This window comes from Ammospiza nelsoni, chromosome 15 (assembly GCF_027579445.1).
Source record: "Ammospiza nelsoni isolate bAmmNel1 chromosome 15, bAmmNel1.pri, whole genome shotgun sequence".
Taxonomy (NCBI): Eukaryota; Metazoa; Chordata; class Aves; order Passeriformes; family Passerellidae; genus Ammospiza; species Ammospiza nelsoni.
The window spans coordinates 15334672-15351457 of record NC_080647.1 but is presented as its reverse complement, the minus strand read 5'-3'; the positions used below and the strand labels follow the sequence as shown (position 1 = coordinate 15351457).

Here is a 16786-nt window from a genome sequence, read left to right as displayed (position 1 = left end):
TATGTAAGAGCAGGATTTGTAGTTCTGGCTAAGGCAAGCCTCTCTTGTTGCTGACTTTGACTTGCTGCTATTGCAGCTCTGCCCCTGAGTCCAGGAGCTGGTGGCTGGAAGGGCCGTGGTGCTGGATGGCTGGGGGCATGGCAGCATGCAGCAGAGCTGGGTGGAGGAACTTCAGGGAATAATGTCACTGATGTATTTTTGCTCTTGTCAGAGGCTGACTGGAAGCCCCAGCTGGTTGTGTTGCCAATCCCCGTCCCGATCTTCGTGCCTGTGCCTATGCATATGTACTGCCAGAAAGTACCTGTGCCTTTCTCCATGCCTGTCCCGGTAAGCACCACGCTTCACCTGCTTGTGTCCTCCTGCTCTTGTGATCCTGCTTTGCTCAAATCTCCCTGCTTCTCTGTTCATGCTCTTCTCCTTCCTCTGCTTTTGTGTCAGTCTACTGAGTGTCACTTTTCTGCCTGGTGTGCTGCTGTCCACAGGTGCCTGTGCCAATGTTCCTGCCCACCACGCTGGAGAGCACAGAGAAGATTGTGGAGACCATTGAGGAACTGAAGGTGAAGATCCCCTCCAATCCCCTAGAGGCTGACATCCTGGCCATGGCTGAGATGATTGCAGAGGCTGAGGAACTGGACAAAGCCTCCTCAGACCTGTGTGGTAGGTTCTGCCAGGGCTTGGTCTGGTCCAACAGCTGGGATCAAGGGCAATTTGCCAGCTCTTGGAGCTAAAGCACCTGCTGGGACTGTGGCTCTCCCAAAGCCTTTGGAGAGGAAGCAGGGAAGACCAAGTCCTTAACTTCTACTGAGGAGGTACCAGAAGGGAAGAGCTGCAGCAGGGATCAGTGTCTGCCACTGTCCCTTTTGGGGGTGCCAGTCTCGTGGCACATGTGCAGCTCTCTCAGTTTATTCAGGTGGCTGTAGAGATTCTTCCCTAAAGAAGCTTCCATGCTACAAAAGGTAACTGCATACAGCCCTGGTCTTGTAGGTTTTTTTACCTAGGGGCTGCATTCCTGTAAATGGCAGTGATAGGGATTGTGGCTGGGGTGACAACAACCTTCCAATGTTTTTCTGTCCAGGGAAAGCTGGACAGCTCAGGTGTCGTGGGGCTGCTCTGATCACAGGGATCCTGACTTCATTTTCCAGTTATCACAGGGAAAACAGACAAAAGATTTTCAAGAAAGTTTCGTTTCTGATGAACTTTTTTTCTTTCAGACCTGGTGAGTAACCAGAGTGCAGAAGGTCTCCTGGAGGACTGTGATCTGTTTGGACCAGCCCGGGACGATGTGTTGGCCATGGCTGTCAAGATGGCAAATGTCCTCGATGAGCCGGGCCAGGACCTGGAGGCTGACTTCCCTAAGAGTAAGAGCTGGGTGACACAGGGCTACTGAGGGGGCTCCCACTGCCCTCAGCTGTCTGCTCTCACCTCCCTGTGCCCTCTGACTGACGTGGTGTGAGAGCCCTGCGGTGACTGCAGCAGGGCTGGGGAGACCACCACTTCTGAAAGAGTGTTTGTTTGTCCAGACTAAACTTACCTGCTGTGAACTTAAGACCCAGAGAGGGGGGGAATGAGAAGCTGATTTGAACAGCACAAAGAGCAGGGCAGCAGCACTGGTGTGTTTATGAGTGATGATTCCAGAGGATCCAGCTAAATGAGAAACCTGGACAAGGCATGGCATCCTGAAAAATGGCAGAATTGCTGAGTGTCTGTTAACAGAAGGTGGAAGAAGATGCAGGGACTTGCAGGAGCATAGCAATGCAGCAAACAACAGAATTGAGCTGCCTGTGCCAGGCTGTCCACAGTACTGGCCTGACAGCAGGGAACGAGGAATGTTCCTCAATTTTAAAAAATAAACAAAAAACTGTCCGAGATGAAAATGTGGGGTTCTGGTTATTCTGAGAAATTTTAGCATTCTCTGCCAGAGCCTTATTTCCTTTGTTGGGCTGTGGCTGAAAATTCATTCCAGGCAGTGGTAGAGGATGTGAAGTGTTCCCTCTTCATTTTGCTGTAAAAATCAGGCCAGCACAGAGGGCAGGATGAGAAGTCTCAGCTGAGCCCTTCTGCCTGTGTTTCCTTTCAGACCCTCTGGACATAAACCCCAGTGTGGATTTCCTCTTTGACTGTGGGCTGGTGGGACCGGATGAGGTGTCCACAGAGCAGGACCTGCCTCGAGCTGTGCGGAAGGTGAGGAGTTCTCTGTGGGTACTGCCTGCTTAAAGCCCTTTGGGTTTGGAGTGGGAGCTGCCACCTGGGCTGTAGGAGCTGAAGTGTACCAGAGTCTTTGGTGTGCTGGGGAGGTTGTGCCCTCTCCTTTCAGGGCATGGTTGGCCTGCAGGCCACTCCTTGAATGAAAATATTTGCTTGTCACTTTGGAGGAGCTTTGAATGCTACAAATCATGTGACAGCTAGCTGGTCTCTTTCTTGCCTGTGACCCTTGTAACTAATGAGCTTTGTTGGCTTGGCTGCCAGCAGAGTGGTGCCTGGTGCAATGGCACACTGTAGGGAGCTGGCAGTCAGCAGGTGTGAGGGTGGCCAGGAGTCCTGCACCTGTGCCAGGCGGGTGCCCAGTCTCACAAACACCTCTCTGCAGGGGCAGAAGCGCCTGGTGCTCTCTGAGAGCTGTTCCCGGGACTCGATGAGCAGCCAGCCCAGCTGTACAGTGCTCAACTACTCCTATGGGGTGAATGCCTGGAAATCCTGGGTACAAGCCAAGTACGCAGGGGGAGAAAGCAGCAAGGGCGAGGAGCTACGCTTCGGCCGTAAGTGCCTTGTCTGATGCAGTGCAGATGCAGAAACCTCCCAGAAGCTGCACCTTGGGGTGCTGAGGTGTTCCTGACCTTGTAGGCTGTTGTCTGAGACTGCTGTGCTTGTCTCTGCAGCCAAGCCCATGAGGATCAAGGAAGACATCTTAGCCTGCTCAGCAGCTGAGCTCAACTACGGCCTGGCACAGTTTGTCAAGGAGATAACGCGGCCCAACGGGGAGCGCTATGAACCAGACAGCATCTATTACCTCTGCCTTGGCATCCAGCAGGTGAGGAGGGCCTGCTGCCCTCATCCTCTACAGCCAGACTGGGCTCAGATCTGGTGAGGGAAGCCTGTACCCTTCATTCTGCCTTCTGGGGACCCAGAGAGGCTGGCTGGATTCTCCTTTAGTGCCTCAGCCCAGGACAGCATCCCACCTGGTTTCGTCTTTGTTCCCAAACTCAAGAGTAGGGTGGCATCTATTCCCCAGCCTTGCACCCTTTTTGCACATCTCTGAGGAGGACTGGGGGATCTCCCCAAACTCAGGCCCTTCTTCAGCCCTAAGTCTGCTTTGTCATGCCCCAGGGTTTTCTTTGCAGCTCTCTGTGTCTGCCCAGCAGCTCTGGTGGTGCAGGGAGGGGTGCTCTGCATATGTGCCCTGTGCTCTCTGGGGAGGGTTTGCATTCCAGGTGCTGCTGTGTTTCTCTTGACTGTGTGTTCTGTCCTTTCTAGTACCTGCTCGAGAACAATCGTATGGTGAATATATTTACAGACCTTTACTACCTGACCTTCGTGCAGGAGCTGAACAAATCCCTGAGTGGCTGGCAACCCACAATCTTACCAAATAGTATGTGTCTTCAGAGTACCTTCAGTCCCCATAAATCCAGTTTGTGCTTGTAGCCTGATTGTGCTCCCCCAGCTTCAACCTTGGCGTGGGCAGCACAGTTCTGCTGTGTGTTGAGGTCACACTGACCCAAACCAACTGCAGAGCCAGCATGGTTTGTGCTTCAGCTGCTTCTGTTGCCCACGGTCAGGGTAGCTGAGAGCAGAGCACCTGTACTTTGTATCTTGGGACAATTTGAATCTTTACAACACTTCACAGTGATGTCTCCACCCTTTGGCATGGAGGATGCCAAGCCAAGAGGCACACTGGTGCTTGTGCTTATGTTCTCAGCACATGGATGAGCCCTGCACATGGTGCTAAGCCTTGGCCAAGGTTGCTGTGCTGCTGCCTTGTGAATGGGCTAACCTAGAGCTCTGCAGAGGCTTTTCTTGTTGCTGTGATCTGGGCTGCCTTCCCTGCTGTGTCTTGTCAGTAGTTATTTCACAGATCCAGCCTCATCTCTGCAGATTGGCTATCCCAGGCAGAGCCATTTGACTCCAGACCTGTGTATCTAGGCAGGAGCTGGCCAGATTTCTCCTGCCTGCTGCTTTTCCCTAATCTCTCACTGAGTGTGGTGGAGCACCGACCTGGAGTTCACTTTTTGGCCATCTGTAGTGATGAGCAGTTAGGATTGATTTGGGTTCTCACCTGTGGTTTGGCTGTGATCTGGGAAGGCTTATGGCTGGGCAGAGCTCTAGCTGAGGAGAAAAACCTTGTGGAAAAAGAGATGCTGTGAAGCATCAGTCTTTTGCAGAGGCAGGGTGAAGGGATTGCCACAAAGCCACTGCTGATGTGACCTTTTTCTCCCTCTGTGTGTTGCAGACACAGTTTTCTCCCGTGTCGAGGAGGAGCACCTCTGGGAGTGCAAACAGCTGGGTGTTTACTCACCCTTTGTGCTTCTCAACACCCTTATGTTCTTCAACACCAAGTTCTTTGGGCTGCAGACAGCAGAGGAGCACATGCAGCTCTCCTTCACCAATGTGGTGCGCCAGTCCCGCAAGTGCACCACAGCCCGTGGCATGACCAAGGTGGTGAGCATCCGCTACTACGCTCCTGCCAAGCAGAAGAAAAGCCGAGGTGGGTCTGGAGGAACATCTCTGTTCCTCCCCCTGCATGCCCCATCAGGACCCAGCCATGATCCAGCTCTCTCCCTCTCTGCAGATGGCGGCTCTGGAAAACGGAAGCGTGAGGAGGAGGTTCCGATGCTGGAGCAGCGGGAGAACAGGATGAATCCCCTCCGATGCCCAGTCAAGTTTTATGAGTTTTATCTCTCCAAATGGTGAGGCTTTCTCTGGAGAAGAGGCATGTGCCATTTTGGGGCCACTTCTTAGTTTTGATGGAACCTGGTGTGACTGCTGCTCTCCATACATTTGTACAGAGCATGCAGTCTTGCCCAGGCTCTGTGCTGCTTCACTAGCCCAAGTTTGAGGGAATGCTTCTCTCTGGCCTTTTGCACTTCCTGCCCTTCTCCAGACTGGCAGGAATGTGCAGTAAAGAGTCCAGTGCTTGGGTGGTTGGGGGTTTTGGCCTTGAACAAGGAGCTGTAGGCTGAGTTTGTGTCCTTATCCTACTGAATGATGAGAGGTTGTGATGAGCTGTGAACACCCCTTGCTAAACACAGGCCAAGCTGTCTGAGCCCCTGCAGGGAGCTGCAGCCCAGGTCTCACCCTGCTGTCTCTCCACAGTCCCGAGAGCCTGCGGAACCGCAGCGACGTGTTCTACCTGCAGCCCGAGCGCTCGTGCATCGCCGAGTCCCCGCTGTGGTACTCGGTGATCCCCATGGACCGCAGCATGCTGGAGAGCATGCTGAACCGCATCCTGGCCGTCAGGGAGATCTACGAGGAGCACAGCCGCCTCAGCAGCCTGGAGGACGACGTGGACTAAGGCAGAGGTGCTGCTGGACTGGCTGCACTCCAGCCCTGGACACCTCATCTTGCTGCTTCCCATTGCAGGGCAGGGGCCGTGCAGCATAGGAAGGGATGGTGCTGCAGCAGTGCTGTCCCTGCATCATTACCAGACTTGGACCTCCCATCCTGCTCGTTACAGGCATCCCCTACGTGTGTGGCCCCCACACTCAGCTCTGTCTCCAGTTCTGGCTGCTGGGTGAGCCATCTTCCCCAGGGTCTGTTCCCATGGCACAGGAGTGGCAGAGTCCCTGGTGCAGCTCCCCTTGCCCAGCCCTGTCCCTCCCCTACCCCCAGCCCTGCCACTGCCCCCTCTCCCTGTGCCCCAGGGCAGGAATTGCACAAAACACATTGCCCCGTTGGACCAGTGGCTCCCAAAGCTTTTACTTCCCACTTCCTTTAGCATTCCCTCACAAGGCTGGAGGCGTCAAGGCAGGAACAGTAGCTCTGCTGCTGGGGCAGGATTGTCTTTTCAAGCCAGTGGGCATGGGCCCCAGGCAGCCTGAGAGCTGTTGCGTCAGGGGGAGAACTTTTGTCCCAGGGTGAGAGAGATTTGGGTTGGTTGCAGGGAGTGGATGGGGCTAACACTGGAATTTGTGGGCAGAGATCTGGCCTTGCCACAGGGATACCTCCCTTGTGTGCAATCAGAATGCCTCCCTCTCTTTGGTCAGTGTTTTCTGAGTCTGCTGAAAACTGATGGAGATGGGTCTGTACTAGTGCTGCCCCTCTCTCCCCAGTGTTCCCTGTCTTGGTGTAAGGACCCTCCCCTGTGCAAGGTGCCCTCAGTGGAAACCTCTGCTCCAGCCAGGGGCCCAGGCATTTGCTTGCAGAAGCAGGGAGCCCTGCCTGGCCTCCCCCTCCCTCCCACAGCCACAGGCTGCCACCACCCTGCCCAGGGCAAGTCTGGCTCCAGCTGTGCCACTCCATGCTGCCTCCTGCCCCTTCTTGTGTTCTGGTCGGTTTTCTTGAGCTGTACATGGGTCTCCTGTTGAGCCTGTATATATTGTTCTAGGCCCTGGCCTGGGGCCATCTGTTCTCTGTGTCCATGTGGAGAGTGAGCTGCTCACCAGTCTTGTTGTAGTGATGCCAGGGCAGTAGGACTAACCCTGTGTCTCTGGAAACCATTCATTTCAAATAAAGATGTGGAAAACTTTGGCAGCCCCTGGTTTTTCCCCCTGGGCAGGGTGAGCATTGTGGAAGAACAGGGCCAGTGTCCCGGTGTTGCAGTGCACCTTGCTCCTATCCATCCCAGCCTGAACTCCCTACCTTGCCTGGGCCCTGCTGTCCTGCCAGCTCTGCAATGTGATGATGGCCTCTGCCCCAGTGCCCACTGGTGCCAGCATGGCATGCCCTGCCTGTCCCTGCCCTGGGCCCATAGTGTGCAGCCCCACCCAAGCCAGCGGTGGCCCTGCCCTGGCCATGCAGTGTGACCGTAGATGGAGCAGCTGGAGAGCAATGCCACAGAGCCTGTGAGCAGAGCAGGAGGCAACTGAGGTGCAGCAAGTGTTTATTTTCTCCCCCTTCCAAGCTCTACTCTCAGCCCTGCTGCTCCCAGGAGTGCCAGGAGCAGCTGAGCAGTGTCCCCAGGGCTGTTCCCAGCTCTCCATGCTTGGGCCTGGCAGAGACTGGAGACACAATCACCACAGTGACCACCCACACATTGCCCATCCCTGACCATCCCAGCAGGCCACATTTACACTGCCAGGTCTGCCGTTCTCACATCCCTGTGGGACCCACCAGCCACCCCTAACCATGCGCCTGCCTTCTTCAGCGGTGCCAGGCCATGGCGGGGGCTGCCACTCCTGGGCAGAGTGACATAGGTGCTGCCAGGCCCTACAGGCCCGCCAGGAGCGGTCAGGATGCGGGACTTGGGGCCTGGCCCCCGACGGCACTTGGTGAGACCCAGGTGGTAGATCTCCACCAGGTTGAGCAGCAGGGACACGCAGGCCACCCCCAGCATGAAGAGGATGAAGATGGTCTTCTCAGTGGGCCGGGAGATGTAGCAGTTGACCGTGTTGGGGCAGGGCCAGCGGCTGCAGGTGTAGAGGGGCTTCAGCTGGAACCCATACAAGGCGTACTGGCCCACAATGAAGCCCACTTCCAGCAGAGCCTTGAAGACGATGTTGCAGATGTAGGTCCTCAGGATGGCCCCCCGCATGCACACCCGTGCCCTGGTGTTCCCTGCAGGGAGCTGGGGCTGCCTGGGGCGCTGCCGCCTGGCCCCGCTGTCGGCCCGCGCTGCTGCTTGCTGCTGTGCCTTCTCCTCCAGATGCACCAGGTGCAGGATGTGCCCCAGATACACAAGGCTGGGGGTGGAGACAAAGATGATCTGCAGGACCCAGAAGCGGAGGTGGGAGATGGGGAAGGTGCTGTCATAGCAGGCATTTTGGCAGCCGGGCTGCTGCGTGTCACAGGAGAAGCCAGACAGCTCGTCACCCCAGACCCGCTCCGCGGCTGCCCCCAGCACCAGGATGCGGAAGACGAAGAGGACGGTGAGCCAGACCTTCCCCACCACCGTGGAGTGCTCCTGGGCATTCTCCAGCAGCCGGCCCAGCAGGCTCCAGTCCCCCATTGCACGTGCTGTGGTGCCCTGCAAGACAGCCACCCTCCAGACACAGCCGCCCCACAACCCACCAAAACACCGCCCCACTCCCTGGCCAAGCAGGTGTGCACAGACCCAACCCAAGGCCGTCCCTGGAGTGTCCCCATCCTGCATCCCAGGGACCCCCTAACCTGTCACAAGGAGAGCAGGGGGAGCAAAGGCCTCCAGCAGAGAGCTGGGAACAGCCGCGGTGGCAGCATGGGGACCTCTCACCGTAGAGGGTGCGTGGGGCAGAGCCCGGTGCTCCCGCGCTGTCCCCTCCTGTCACAGGGGTGTTGGGAGATGCTGTGAGGCCCCTTCCCAGCTGGTCCCCAGCTCCTCTGTGGGGTGCAGACCAGTCTGCCTGCTCCGTCTGTCCGCTCACCCAACAGCAGGCATGGGGTTATTGGGGCATGAGGCAGCTGCGTGCCCCATTGGCTTTCATTGTGACTGGCACATCAAACAGCCACTGGGGAAACTTTTTCCCTCTATTTTTGGTCTGGGCACTTTTCTAATTATATTCGGGGCTGCAGGGGCTGGTGCTGGGGGAGCGCAAGCCCTTGGACACTGATCAATGCCACCCAGGGGTCACTGGCCGCTGCCGGCTGCCAGGGCAACACAGCCACAGCCCCAGCTCAGCCCTGGCACTGCAGCCCCCACAGCCCCTCGTGGCATCTACCAGGGCTTGAGTGCAGGGATGGACACCCCACACTGGCACCCCAGCTCCCAGCATATCACGGCCAGAGCAGAAAGGAGGGAGGCAGCACCTGAGAATGGAGATTTAATGGCCCAAGATGCCCTCCTGGCCATTGAGGAGAGCCAAACTCACGCCTGAGGGATGCTATCCGTGGGACAGGGACAGTAACAGGCCCATGGGGCGACTGTGGGGCCAGTGGCCCCTGCCCCTAGCAGGCAGAGCAGCGGTCACCCTTCTCCTGCAGCCCAGAGTTGCGGCGCAGCATGTCCTTGAGGGAACCGTCCTGCTCTGTCAGCAGCTGGTTGATCTCGTTCTGCTTGTACTCAGAGGAATGCTTGTGCCCATAGAAGGAGCCCTTCCCCGACGAGGGGTTGGAGTGGTGCTGACTTCGGCGGGCACAGGCCCGCACCACCAGGTAGACCAGCTCTGCCATGTTGAGGATGATGCAGACGCTGGAGGTGACCAGCATGAAGACAGTGAAGATGGTCTTCTCAGTGGGCCGGGAGATGAAGCAGTCGACAGTGTTGGGGCAGGGGTAAGCCTCGCACTTTACCAGCCGCATCATCTGGTAGCCGGGGTAGAGCATGTAGAAGATGTACATGAACACGGCCTCGAAGAGCAGCCTGAAGACCACGCTGCAGACATAGGTCCACCACAGTGATCCCGCTATGCGCATCTTGTGCTTCTTGACCTCTTCCATGTGCTTGGCATCGGCGTGCCCGGTCATCACCAGCAGCTTCTTCTCCTGGTGCTGCTGGTAGGCCACGTGCATGGCCACGAGAAGGGCTGGCGTGGTGACGAGGATGAGCTGCAGCGCCCACAGACGGATGTGGGAGATGGGGAAGAAGTGGTCATAGCAGACGCTGTTGCAGCCAGGCTGCTGGGTGTTGCAGGTGAAGGCGGATTTCTCATCCCCCCAGACGCTCTCGGCTGCCACCACTAACACCATTATCCGGAAGATGAAGATGACGGAGAGCCAGATGCGCCCGATGGCGGTGGAGTGGCGGTTCACCCCGCTCAGCACCGTGTACAGCCCAGCCCAATTCATGGTTTCTCACTCTGCAGGAGAGAGCGGTGAGGGATAGTGTTAGCAGCAGGAAGGACCTCTGGCTGAGAGCCAGCAGGGCCGGGCTCCGGTGGCAGCAGCCCCAGGAGGGACCTGGGAGCAACTGGGAGGCAGCCCTGGTGGGTGGAGAGTAGGATCGACAGACAGGAGGATGGCAGCATGGCTCCTGCTCCTGATACAGCTCCAGGCAGCATTTTGGCCAGAGCAGGCGGGAGACTGGCTGCCCCAGCAGTGCCAGATTCTCCAGTCCTGCCACCCCACGCTGGCACAGGGATCCTAACCCACAGCTGCCACAGAGAATGGGGATGAGGCTCCCACACCTTCTCTGGGACCCCCAGTACCCAGTGCTGAGCTCTTTGGCTAGGAATGGTCCCAAGGAGCTTCATGGGCTCCACTGCACCAGTGCCTCCCTTTGTCCTCCCATTATCTGCAGGAGCATGGCCACGGAGCCCTGAGCTGGGGGATCCCCCCGTGCAGCCCTGCACTGCCACCCTCCCAGGGCCATCCTTGTCCGGGGAACACAGGGCCACCCCACCCCCAGGCACAGACCCCTGCCCCACCAGAGCCACCCACGGGCACTGAGCACCCCGGGAGCTGCTTCCCACCCCTGCAGGAGTCTGGGCGGCCGGGACCAGCCACCCCCCAGTGCGGAGGATCCTGGCGACGCGTACCTGCCGGTGAGGAAGGGTCCCCGCAAGCTGCCCCCAGTGGCCCCTCTAAGGTCTCATGCCTCCCGCAGGAGAGCTCTGCTCCGCCTGCCCTCGTCTCTCTCTGCCACTGCCCTGCACTGGAAGTCATATGCTGCTTTATAAACTATTTACATACAATGGGGCCTTTATCGGCCCATGAACAACACACTTTAGCATTCAGATCTAACGCCCTGACTTCCGCCCACCCTGGCCAAACAAAGTGCCTGTGTGCTGCATTCCCGCTGCTCGGCCCTGCACCCACTCCCACCTCCCCACCACGCCCCGCACCGGCCCCGGACACGGCCCCGCCACCCGCGGGCTGCTCGTGGCTCTGCCCGGCGGGACCCACCCCGCAGACAGACATCGCCGTGCCGGACAGACATCGCCGTGCCGGACAGGCCACCCAGCGTGTCCGGAGGTCGCTTCCCAGGAAGCATGGCCATCCCCCATGGACAGCACGGGGCGCTGGAGCAGGGGTCTGCACTGAGCTGCCGCGGGGCTGGGTGGCACTGGCTGTGAGCCCTGCCATCCCCTCAAGGCTCTGGTGCCAGCAGCAGTGTCTGTGAGGGCACCCGAGCTGCCCCGCGTGTGCCGTGGGAGAAAGGCGGCCGAGTGAGGCTGCTGTGCTGGGGCTGCGCTCCTCCCCCGAGAGGGACTCACCGACGGTGTCCTACAGCTCGGACATGCGGCTGGGACAGCAATCCCTGTGCTCGCACAGCCCCCGTGCCCCCCAGGCTGGGGTCACAGCCACACCGCCACACTGTGCCCCATCCCTGCAGGGATGGCACCGTGTCCCTTGGGTTTTTGTCCCCAGCCTCAGGTGGGGAGCAGCATACCCAGTAAACCCTCCCAGCTGGGTGCCTGCAGGCTGGCAGGGCAGTCAATGCCATCCCAAATGCCACCTCCTCCCCTTAGCCCAAGGTGCGAGCAGCCGGAGCTGTGCAAGCGGTGGCGGCCAAAGACCGTCCAGCAAAGCTGTGAGGATGCCGCTTGTGCCCTCAGTGCCCCTCTGCCCACTCCCGCCATGAGGACCAGCGCTGCCGGCTCTCCCCTCCCCTCCCAGGGTCGAGCCCTGCCTGTGGCCCCCATTGTAGCCCCCCTGGTGCTCCCCAGCTGGGGGACACGCGGCCACCCCCGGAGCGGTGCTGTGCCCGCCAGCTTCTCACCTCAACAGCAGGACAATCAATCAATGCTCGTCGGGATTGCAGCAATCAGTCGGCACCACACCACCCCCCTGGACTTTATACTGCCCTGAAGGCACGTCCCCCGCCCCCTCCCAAACAGCCTTGCTCCTTCCACGACTGCCAAGTAAACACCGCAGGTGTGTCCAGCCCTGCTCACAACCCACCCGACCCACCAGGCGGCTGAGCATCCCCCGGGGCCAGCCCCCGGGCTACTGCAGCACCGGGGCAGGGCCAACCCCCAGGATGATCCCCGGGGACGTTTCTGGTCCCCGCGGCCCCACTCCCCTGCTGTGAGCGTCCTCCCCGCTGCATTCCTTGCAAGCCAGGCACATACACCGTGGCGGAGCCCTGCTCTCCACCTGGGGGATGATTCTGAGCACCCCCAACTCTCGGAGCACCTTGATCTGGTGCTTCAGGCTGCCGGCTGGCCCCTGGGGAGCCACCAATACCCCGATTTAATGTGTGAAAGTCCAGCTGGGAAAAGACAAACAGCCGGTCAACGATTAACTCGGCTGGCCCGCTTCAAGGTCCCGCCGCCCAGCACCCCGTGTGGGACACGGCGACCCTGCCGCTCGTCCTGGGCCCCTGACCGGGCTGCAAGAGCCCGCACACGCCGTCCCTTGCAGGAGGGTGACATTAGTGCCGGTGTCCTCGCATGGGGACGGCAGGGTGGCACTGTGCAGCGGCTGGTGCCGCTCGGGGTGCCCCCGCAGCCGGACGGGGATCGGTGGGCAGCGAGATACCGGCGGTGGCCGGCGGTGCAGGGCTGGCTGGGGCCATCGAGGCCACAATCTCGGTCTCCGATAATCCGCCACACCTGAGTCAGCAGCGCCGGCGAGGAGCGATAGCGCGGCGGCACCGCCCAGTCCCGCACCCTGGACGGGCTCCGGGGTTTAGCGGAGGGCAAAGTGGGGCAGCAAGGGGGTAATGGGGCCCGGCTGCAGAGATCGGGCTGGGGGGGCTACTGGGGGCCACCAAGAGGAGGGCAGACTGCTGAGAGCTGGGCTGGGCTGAGCTAAACGGGACTAAGCACAATGGGAGGCTGGCATGGGGAGAGGGGTCCCTGGGAGCCAGGGTAGGGGTCTTACTGGAAGGACCTGGGAGCCAGGGTAGGTGTGGCTGGGGGGCACTGGGAGCCAGGATAGGGGTGACTGAGGGGCACTGGGAGAGAGGATAGAGGTGGCTGGGGATTATTGGGAGCCAGGATAGGGGTGGCTGGGGGACCCTGAGAGCCAGGCAGGGCGTGACTGGGTATTACTGGGAGCCAGTTGAGGGGTGACTGCGCCAGGCGAGGGGTGACTGGGGATTACTGGGAGCCAGTTGAGGGGTGAATGGGGATTACTGGGAGCCGGTTGAAGGGTCGCCGGGGGCTCGGGCCGTGCGGCGGGGGTGTCGCCAGGTGGCGCTGCGGGGCCGGGCCGGGGGCGGCGGGGCCGCACCTGCCCGCGGCAGCACCGGCGGGGCTCAGCGTGGGAATCCCTCTGAAATGTAGTAAAAATGGAGAAAAAAACAACCGGAAAGAGGAGGAGGAACCCGGGGCGTTGCTGCCCAGCCCGGTGCCCGCCCGCTGTCCTTGCAGAGAGGTGGCTGGGAGGGGCAGAGGTCCCGGAGCGCGGGCAGCCCCCTCGCTGCTGGCCCCAGGCTGAAGTGCAGGAGCCATCGGTGAAGGACGGCCTGTGCTGAACAGCGGCCGGCGCTGCCTCCCGTACCCAGAAAAGTGCCCCGCCCGCGGCCACGCTGCCAGAAATGCGCTCCTTGTTAATGACGCTAATTGTGGAGGTAATTGGTGTCTGAAGTTGCAGCGCAAGAGTTCAAAGACGTGGGCACGTCTAACGCAGATAAACTGATGAGATGGGCAGGACTGAGTCAGCATGAGGATGGTGGGACTGGGGTGACGCAGCTGCTGGCATTCTCCTAGGGTCAGAGAACTTGCAGCCCAGCAGTCTGTATGGGTACGATGGACGAAATCAGGATTGAGCCATCACTGAAACATCTCCACTGCCGGGAGGACTGCAGAGGAGGCTTCCAGAGTCCCCTTTCCCCGGCCATTGTGCTCCAGGCGGGGCTGGCCCTGCGGAGGGCTCAGCCTCGTCACTGGATGGCCGCTGCAGTGCAGGGGCTGCTGGGTTCCAGGCCAGGACTGGCAGCAGGACAGGCATCCCTGGACCCAGGCTGCTGTTCTCAGAGACACAAAACCCTCTGCTCTGAGTCAACTGCCAGGAAGGTCACTGGCAGTGGGTGAGCACAGAAATCCTTTGTGCTGCTGCAGCACAGGGCAGAGGGGGTTGCCGCCTAAGGCTCAACAGCTTGTTCTGCCTGCCTGTGAGTCTGCTCTCCTGTGTCCTGGGTGCATCAGAGATGTGGGGAACAGCACCAGGGCACTATCCCAGTGATGCTACTGTGAAGATGTCCTGGTTTAAGAAAAAGTGAGTTTTTTGGGATGCTGTGGTCAACTGAGGTTTCAACTGTGTTTCCAGGGGAAAGCCTATGCTACAAGAGGGACTCCTCCCTCCTTGATGAACTGAGAATTGATTATCTAAAGGGTGGTGATGGACTGAGAGTTGGTGATCTGAGGGGTGGATGTATTGGAAATTTGGTGGGGGGGAGGAGGAATGTTTTTTGGAAGGTTTTCATTCCGAGTTCTGTGTTTATATAGAGTTGTAGGTTAATAAAGTTTTTTCTTCTTTATTCCTAAGTTGGAGCCTGCTTTGCTCTATTCCTGGTCACATCTCACAGCAGACACCAGAGAGCATATATTTTCATGGGGGCACTGGCATTGTGCCAGCGTCAGACCGTGACAGAAGAGCAGCATCTCTGCCCTCCTGCTGGCTGTGGATCCTCAGGATCAGCCAGAGGCCAGCCACAGGTCACTCCTTCCTTCCCTCCCTCCCTCCCTCCCATGCCAGGGACACCTTTGCAATTGAGTTCCCTTATGGTTCTCCTTGCCAACAGCCCTAAACATGTCCCCTGAAGCAGAGGATGTGCCACAGTTGTCACGCAGATGTAAACTGTTCATACCCTCGGGAATACAGTGTCCCTTGAGCTTTGCCAGGTCTCCAAAGGAAAACTGTTGATGGTCAAGGACACTCTGGACAGATGGCAGCCTCAGGAGTTTGCAAAGGCAGTAGCACAATAGCACTGGCTTGTCTGTCACCAGCTTGCCTCGGGGTCCTAGCTTGAGTTGGCCTCGCTGGCACATGTGGCAGCACGCAGCTGGGGCTGTGCAAGGATGAGGAGAGGGGACAGAAGGGCAGGGCAATCCCCTAATCTGGGGCAGAAAGGCGTCACCCCCTCAAGAGGGCACTGGGCACCCTGTGGGATGCCACAATGGGCAGCACCAGGGCTTTTAAGGGGGTCCAGCACAGGGTCTGGAGCACTGTGCTGGACAGGCTGGCATGTGCCCGTGGTACTGGAGCTGCAAATGTCCCCCGGGGGGAGGAGGGCAGAGCCCCACACTCGGCTTCCTCACAGCCTGTGCCCCTGCCTGCCCCGGCTCCCCTGGCTCGGGGCCTCGGCCCTGGCTCCAGTGTCTGCGCGCTGCCTGGAGGCAATTCAGCCCCCCCCCCCTCCGCTCCTGGTATCCATGGCAACTCCAGCTGAAATTACATTAAAAAGAAATGAAACCAGCAGCTTTTCTCTTTGGCAAATAGGGGGAGGGGAGCTCAGCTGGGAAAGGCTGGGGAAGGGGTTTGAAGTTCGGAGGGAGGGGGCTGTGGGACAGATGCATTCCCACGTGGGGTCCCGGTGCTGGGGGCAGCAGGGCCGGGGGGATTTGGGGACATGGTGGCACACGGTGTTGGCAGTCCTGGATACTGTGGTGCCAGCGTGCATGTGGGGGGTCCAGCACCCTGACATGGGGGGTGATCCCAGGGTCCTCCTGCTGCCTCTTTAGGGGGTACCAGCAACATGAGGACCAGCACAGGGCACCCCACCCACCCAGCCCGGCAGTCCCTGCATGCTCCAAGAAGAGGCGAGACACACCGCTATTAAAAATATCACTTCTGTTTTATTTGGAATTTGTTACTCTGCGCGGGTGACAGGGTATAAATACATTCTCCAACGAGCATCCTCACCCTAAGCCCTGCGCGGGGCGGGGGCCGGGCGGGGTGCGGGGCCCTTGTTGTTGCAGGGCCAGCAGGGCCAGCAGGGCCATCGATGCGCTGGCCCCGGGCAGCAGGGCCAGCCGGCACCGGAGCGTCACGGCCGCCAGCACGGGCAGCGTCTGCCAGCCGGACCGTCTTGCACAGGGACAAGATTGGTGTCCCCACAAGGACCTGTCCCTTTCTCCTGCCTCCCCAGGCCCCAGGTGCTAGTGCTCACCTCGGGGGGCTGAGACTGGGGTACCCCACGTGGGATCCCCTGCAGCTCCTTCTCCATGCCCGACCACACCAAAGCCACTTGCCTAGAGCCACGTGTGGCTCGGTGGCCACAGCAGATGCCCCAGCCCCAGCACAGGTTGGCTCCCAGACCCACACAGGCTGCATCACCCCCAGAGTCCCTACCCAGGCATCTGTTCCAGCTGCACATCCTGGATGCAGGAGCTGGGGTCACCCCACGATGGGGTAAAGGCCCCAGTGGAAGCAGCCTGGGAGGCAGAGTGGATGCTGGTGAGCAGCTCACCCCGCTCCTGTCGCCCCGCTCCTGCCGCAGGCTGCAAACCACCAGCTCTGCTTTCGGGCAACAAGCACGGGCAGGGAGGGCACAGCACAGCCCCGGGGCAGTGGTGAAGGGATGTGGCATGCTCCTGGGGGAGCAGGGCAGGGTGGGGAGCATGAGGGGCTGTCCTGGGTTCATGGGAGTGAACAGACAGTGCTCGGAGCAGGTGATGCCCACAGGGGCGGTGGGTGGCACTGGCCAGTGGTGGCGGTGAGGGACCGGGGCGGGGGTGCTCGCAGGCAGGCCGTTGGATAGGCTTTTTGGCTGAGATACGTGGGCACGGGTGACAGAGGAGGGAGAATATCAAAAAATACAAAAGAGCGCAGCCCCACAGTGCAGGAGGCACTGCCCTGCCTGGTGCCCACCCACGGCAGGCGGGCGCCATGG

General features: G+C 59.6%; 3 protein-coding genes across 4 annotated transcripts in view; 1 reads left to right on the top strand and 2 right to left on the bottom strand.

The window, feature by feature from the left end:
- The window catches only part of ZMYM3 (zinc finger MYM-type containing 3), a 31532-nt gene extending 24866 nt beyond the window's left edge, over positions 1-6666 (top strand). Inside the window, exons 14-23 of the mRNA XM_059482626.1 lie at positions 212-327; positions 483-657; positions 1212-1358; positions 2078-2181; positions 2588-2756; positions 2877-3028; positions 3472-3586; positions 4445-4699; positions 4784-4901; positions 5308-6666. Coding sequence (XP_059338609.1) covers positions 212-327; positions 483-657; positions 1212-1358; positions 2078-2181; positions 2588-2756; positions 2877-3028; positions 3472-3586; positions 4445-4699; positions 4784-4901; positions 5308-5506 — 1550 coding nt within the window. The 3' untranslated portion in view covers positions 5507-6666. The remainder of the gene's footprint in view (positions 1-211; positions 328-482; positions 658-1211; positions 1359-2077; positions 2182-2587; positions 2757-2876; positions 3029-3471; positions 3587-4444; positions 4700-4783; positions 4902-5307) is intronic.
- A 346-nt stretch (positions 6667-7012) lies between these two features.
- On the bottom strand, positions 7013-8692 carry LOC132079826 (gap junction alpha-3 protein-like). The gene is given in 2 exon segments (XM_059482644.1): positions 7013-8181; positions 8184-8692. Coding segments are annotated over 2 exon segments (1014 nt in total). The 5' UTR covers positions 8236-8692; the 3' UTR covers positions 7013-7219.
- A 181-nt stretch (positions 8693-8873) lies between these two features.
- Positions 8874-11766, bottom strand: GJB1 (gap junction protein beta 1). Of its 2 annotated transcripts, none has more exons than XM_059482645.1 (2): positions 11726-11766; positions 8874-9863 (listed from the first exon to the last, which is right to left on the bottom strand). In XM_059482645.1, exon 2 carries the CDS (start codon positions 9850-9852, stop codon positions 9013-9015), a length of 840 nt encoding a protein of 279 aa, XP_059338628.1. In that variant the 5' UTR covers positions 9853-9863; positions 11726-11766; the 3' UTR covers positions 8874-9012. The 2 variants fall into 2 exon arrangements, with proteins under 2 accessions (XP_059338628.1, XP_059338629.1); XM_059482646.1 differs by lacking the exon at positions 11726-11766 and adding an exon at positions 10542-10644.
- Between the last annotated feature and the right edge of the window lie 5020 nt (positions 11767-16786).

Bases quoted from the DNA above. Each gene is read 5' to 3' on its own strand.
- GJB1 (XM_059482645.1), bottom strand. From the start codon at position 9,852: ATGAATTGGGCTGGGCTGTACACGGTGCTGAGCGGGGTGAACCGCCAC.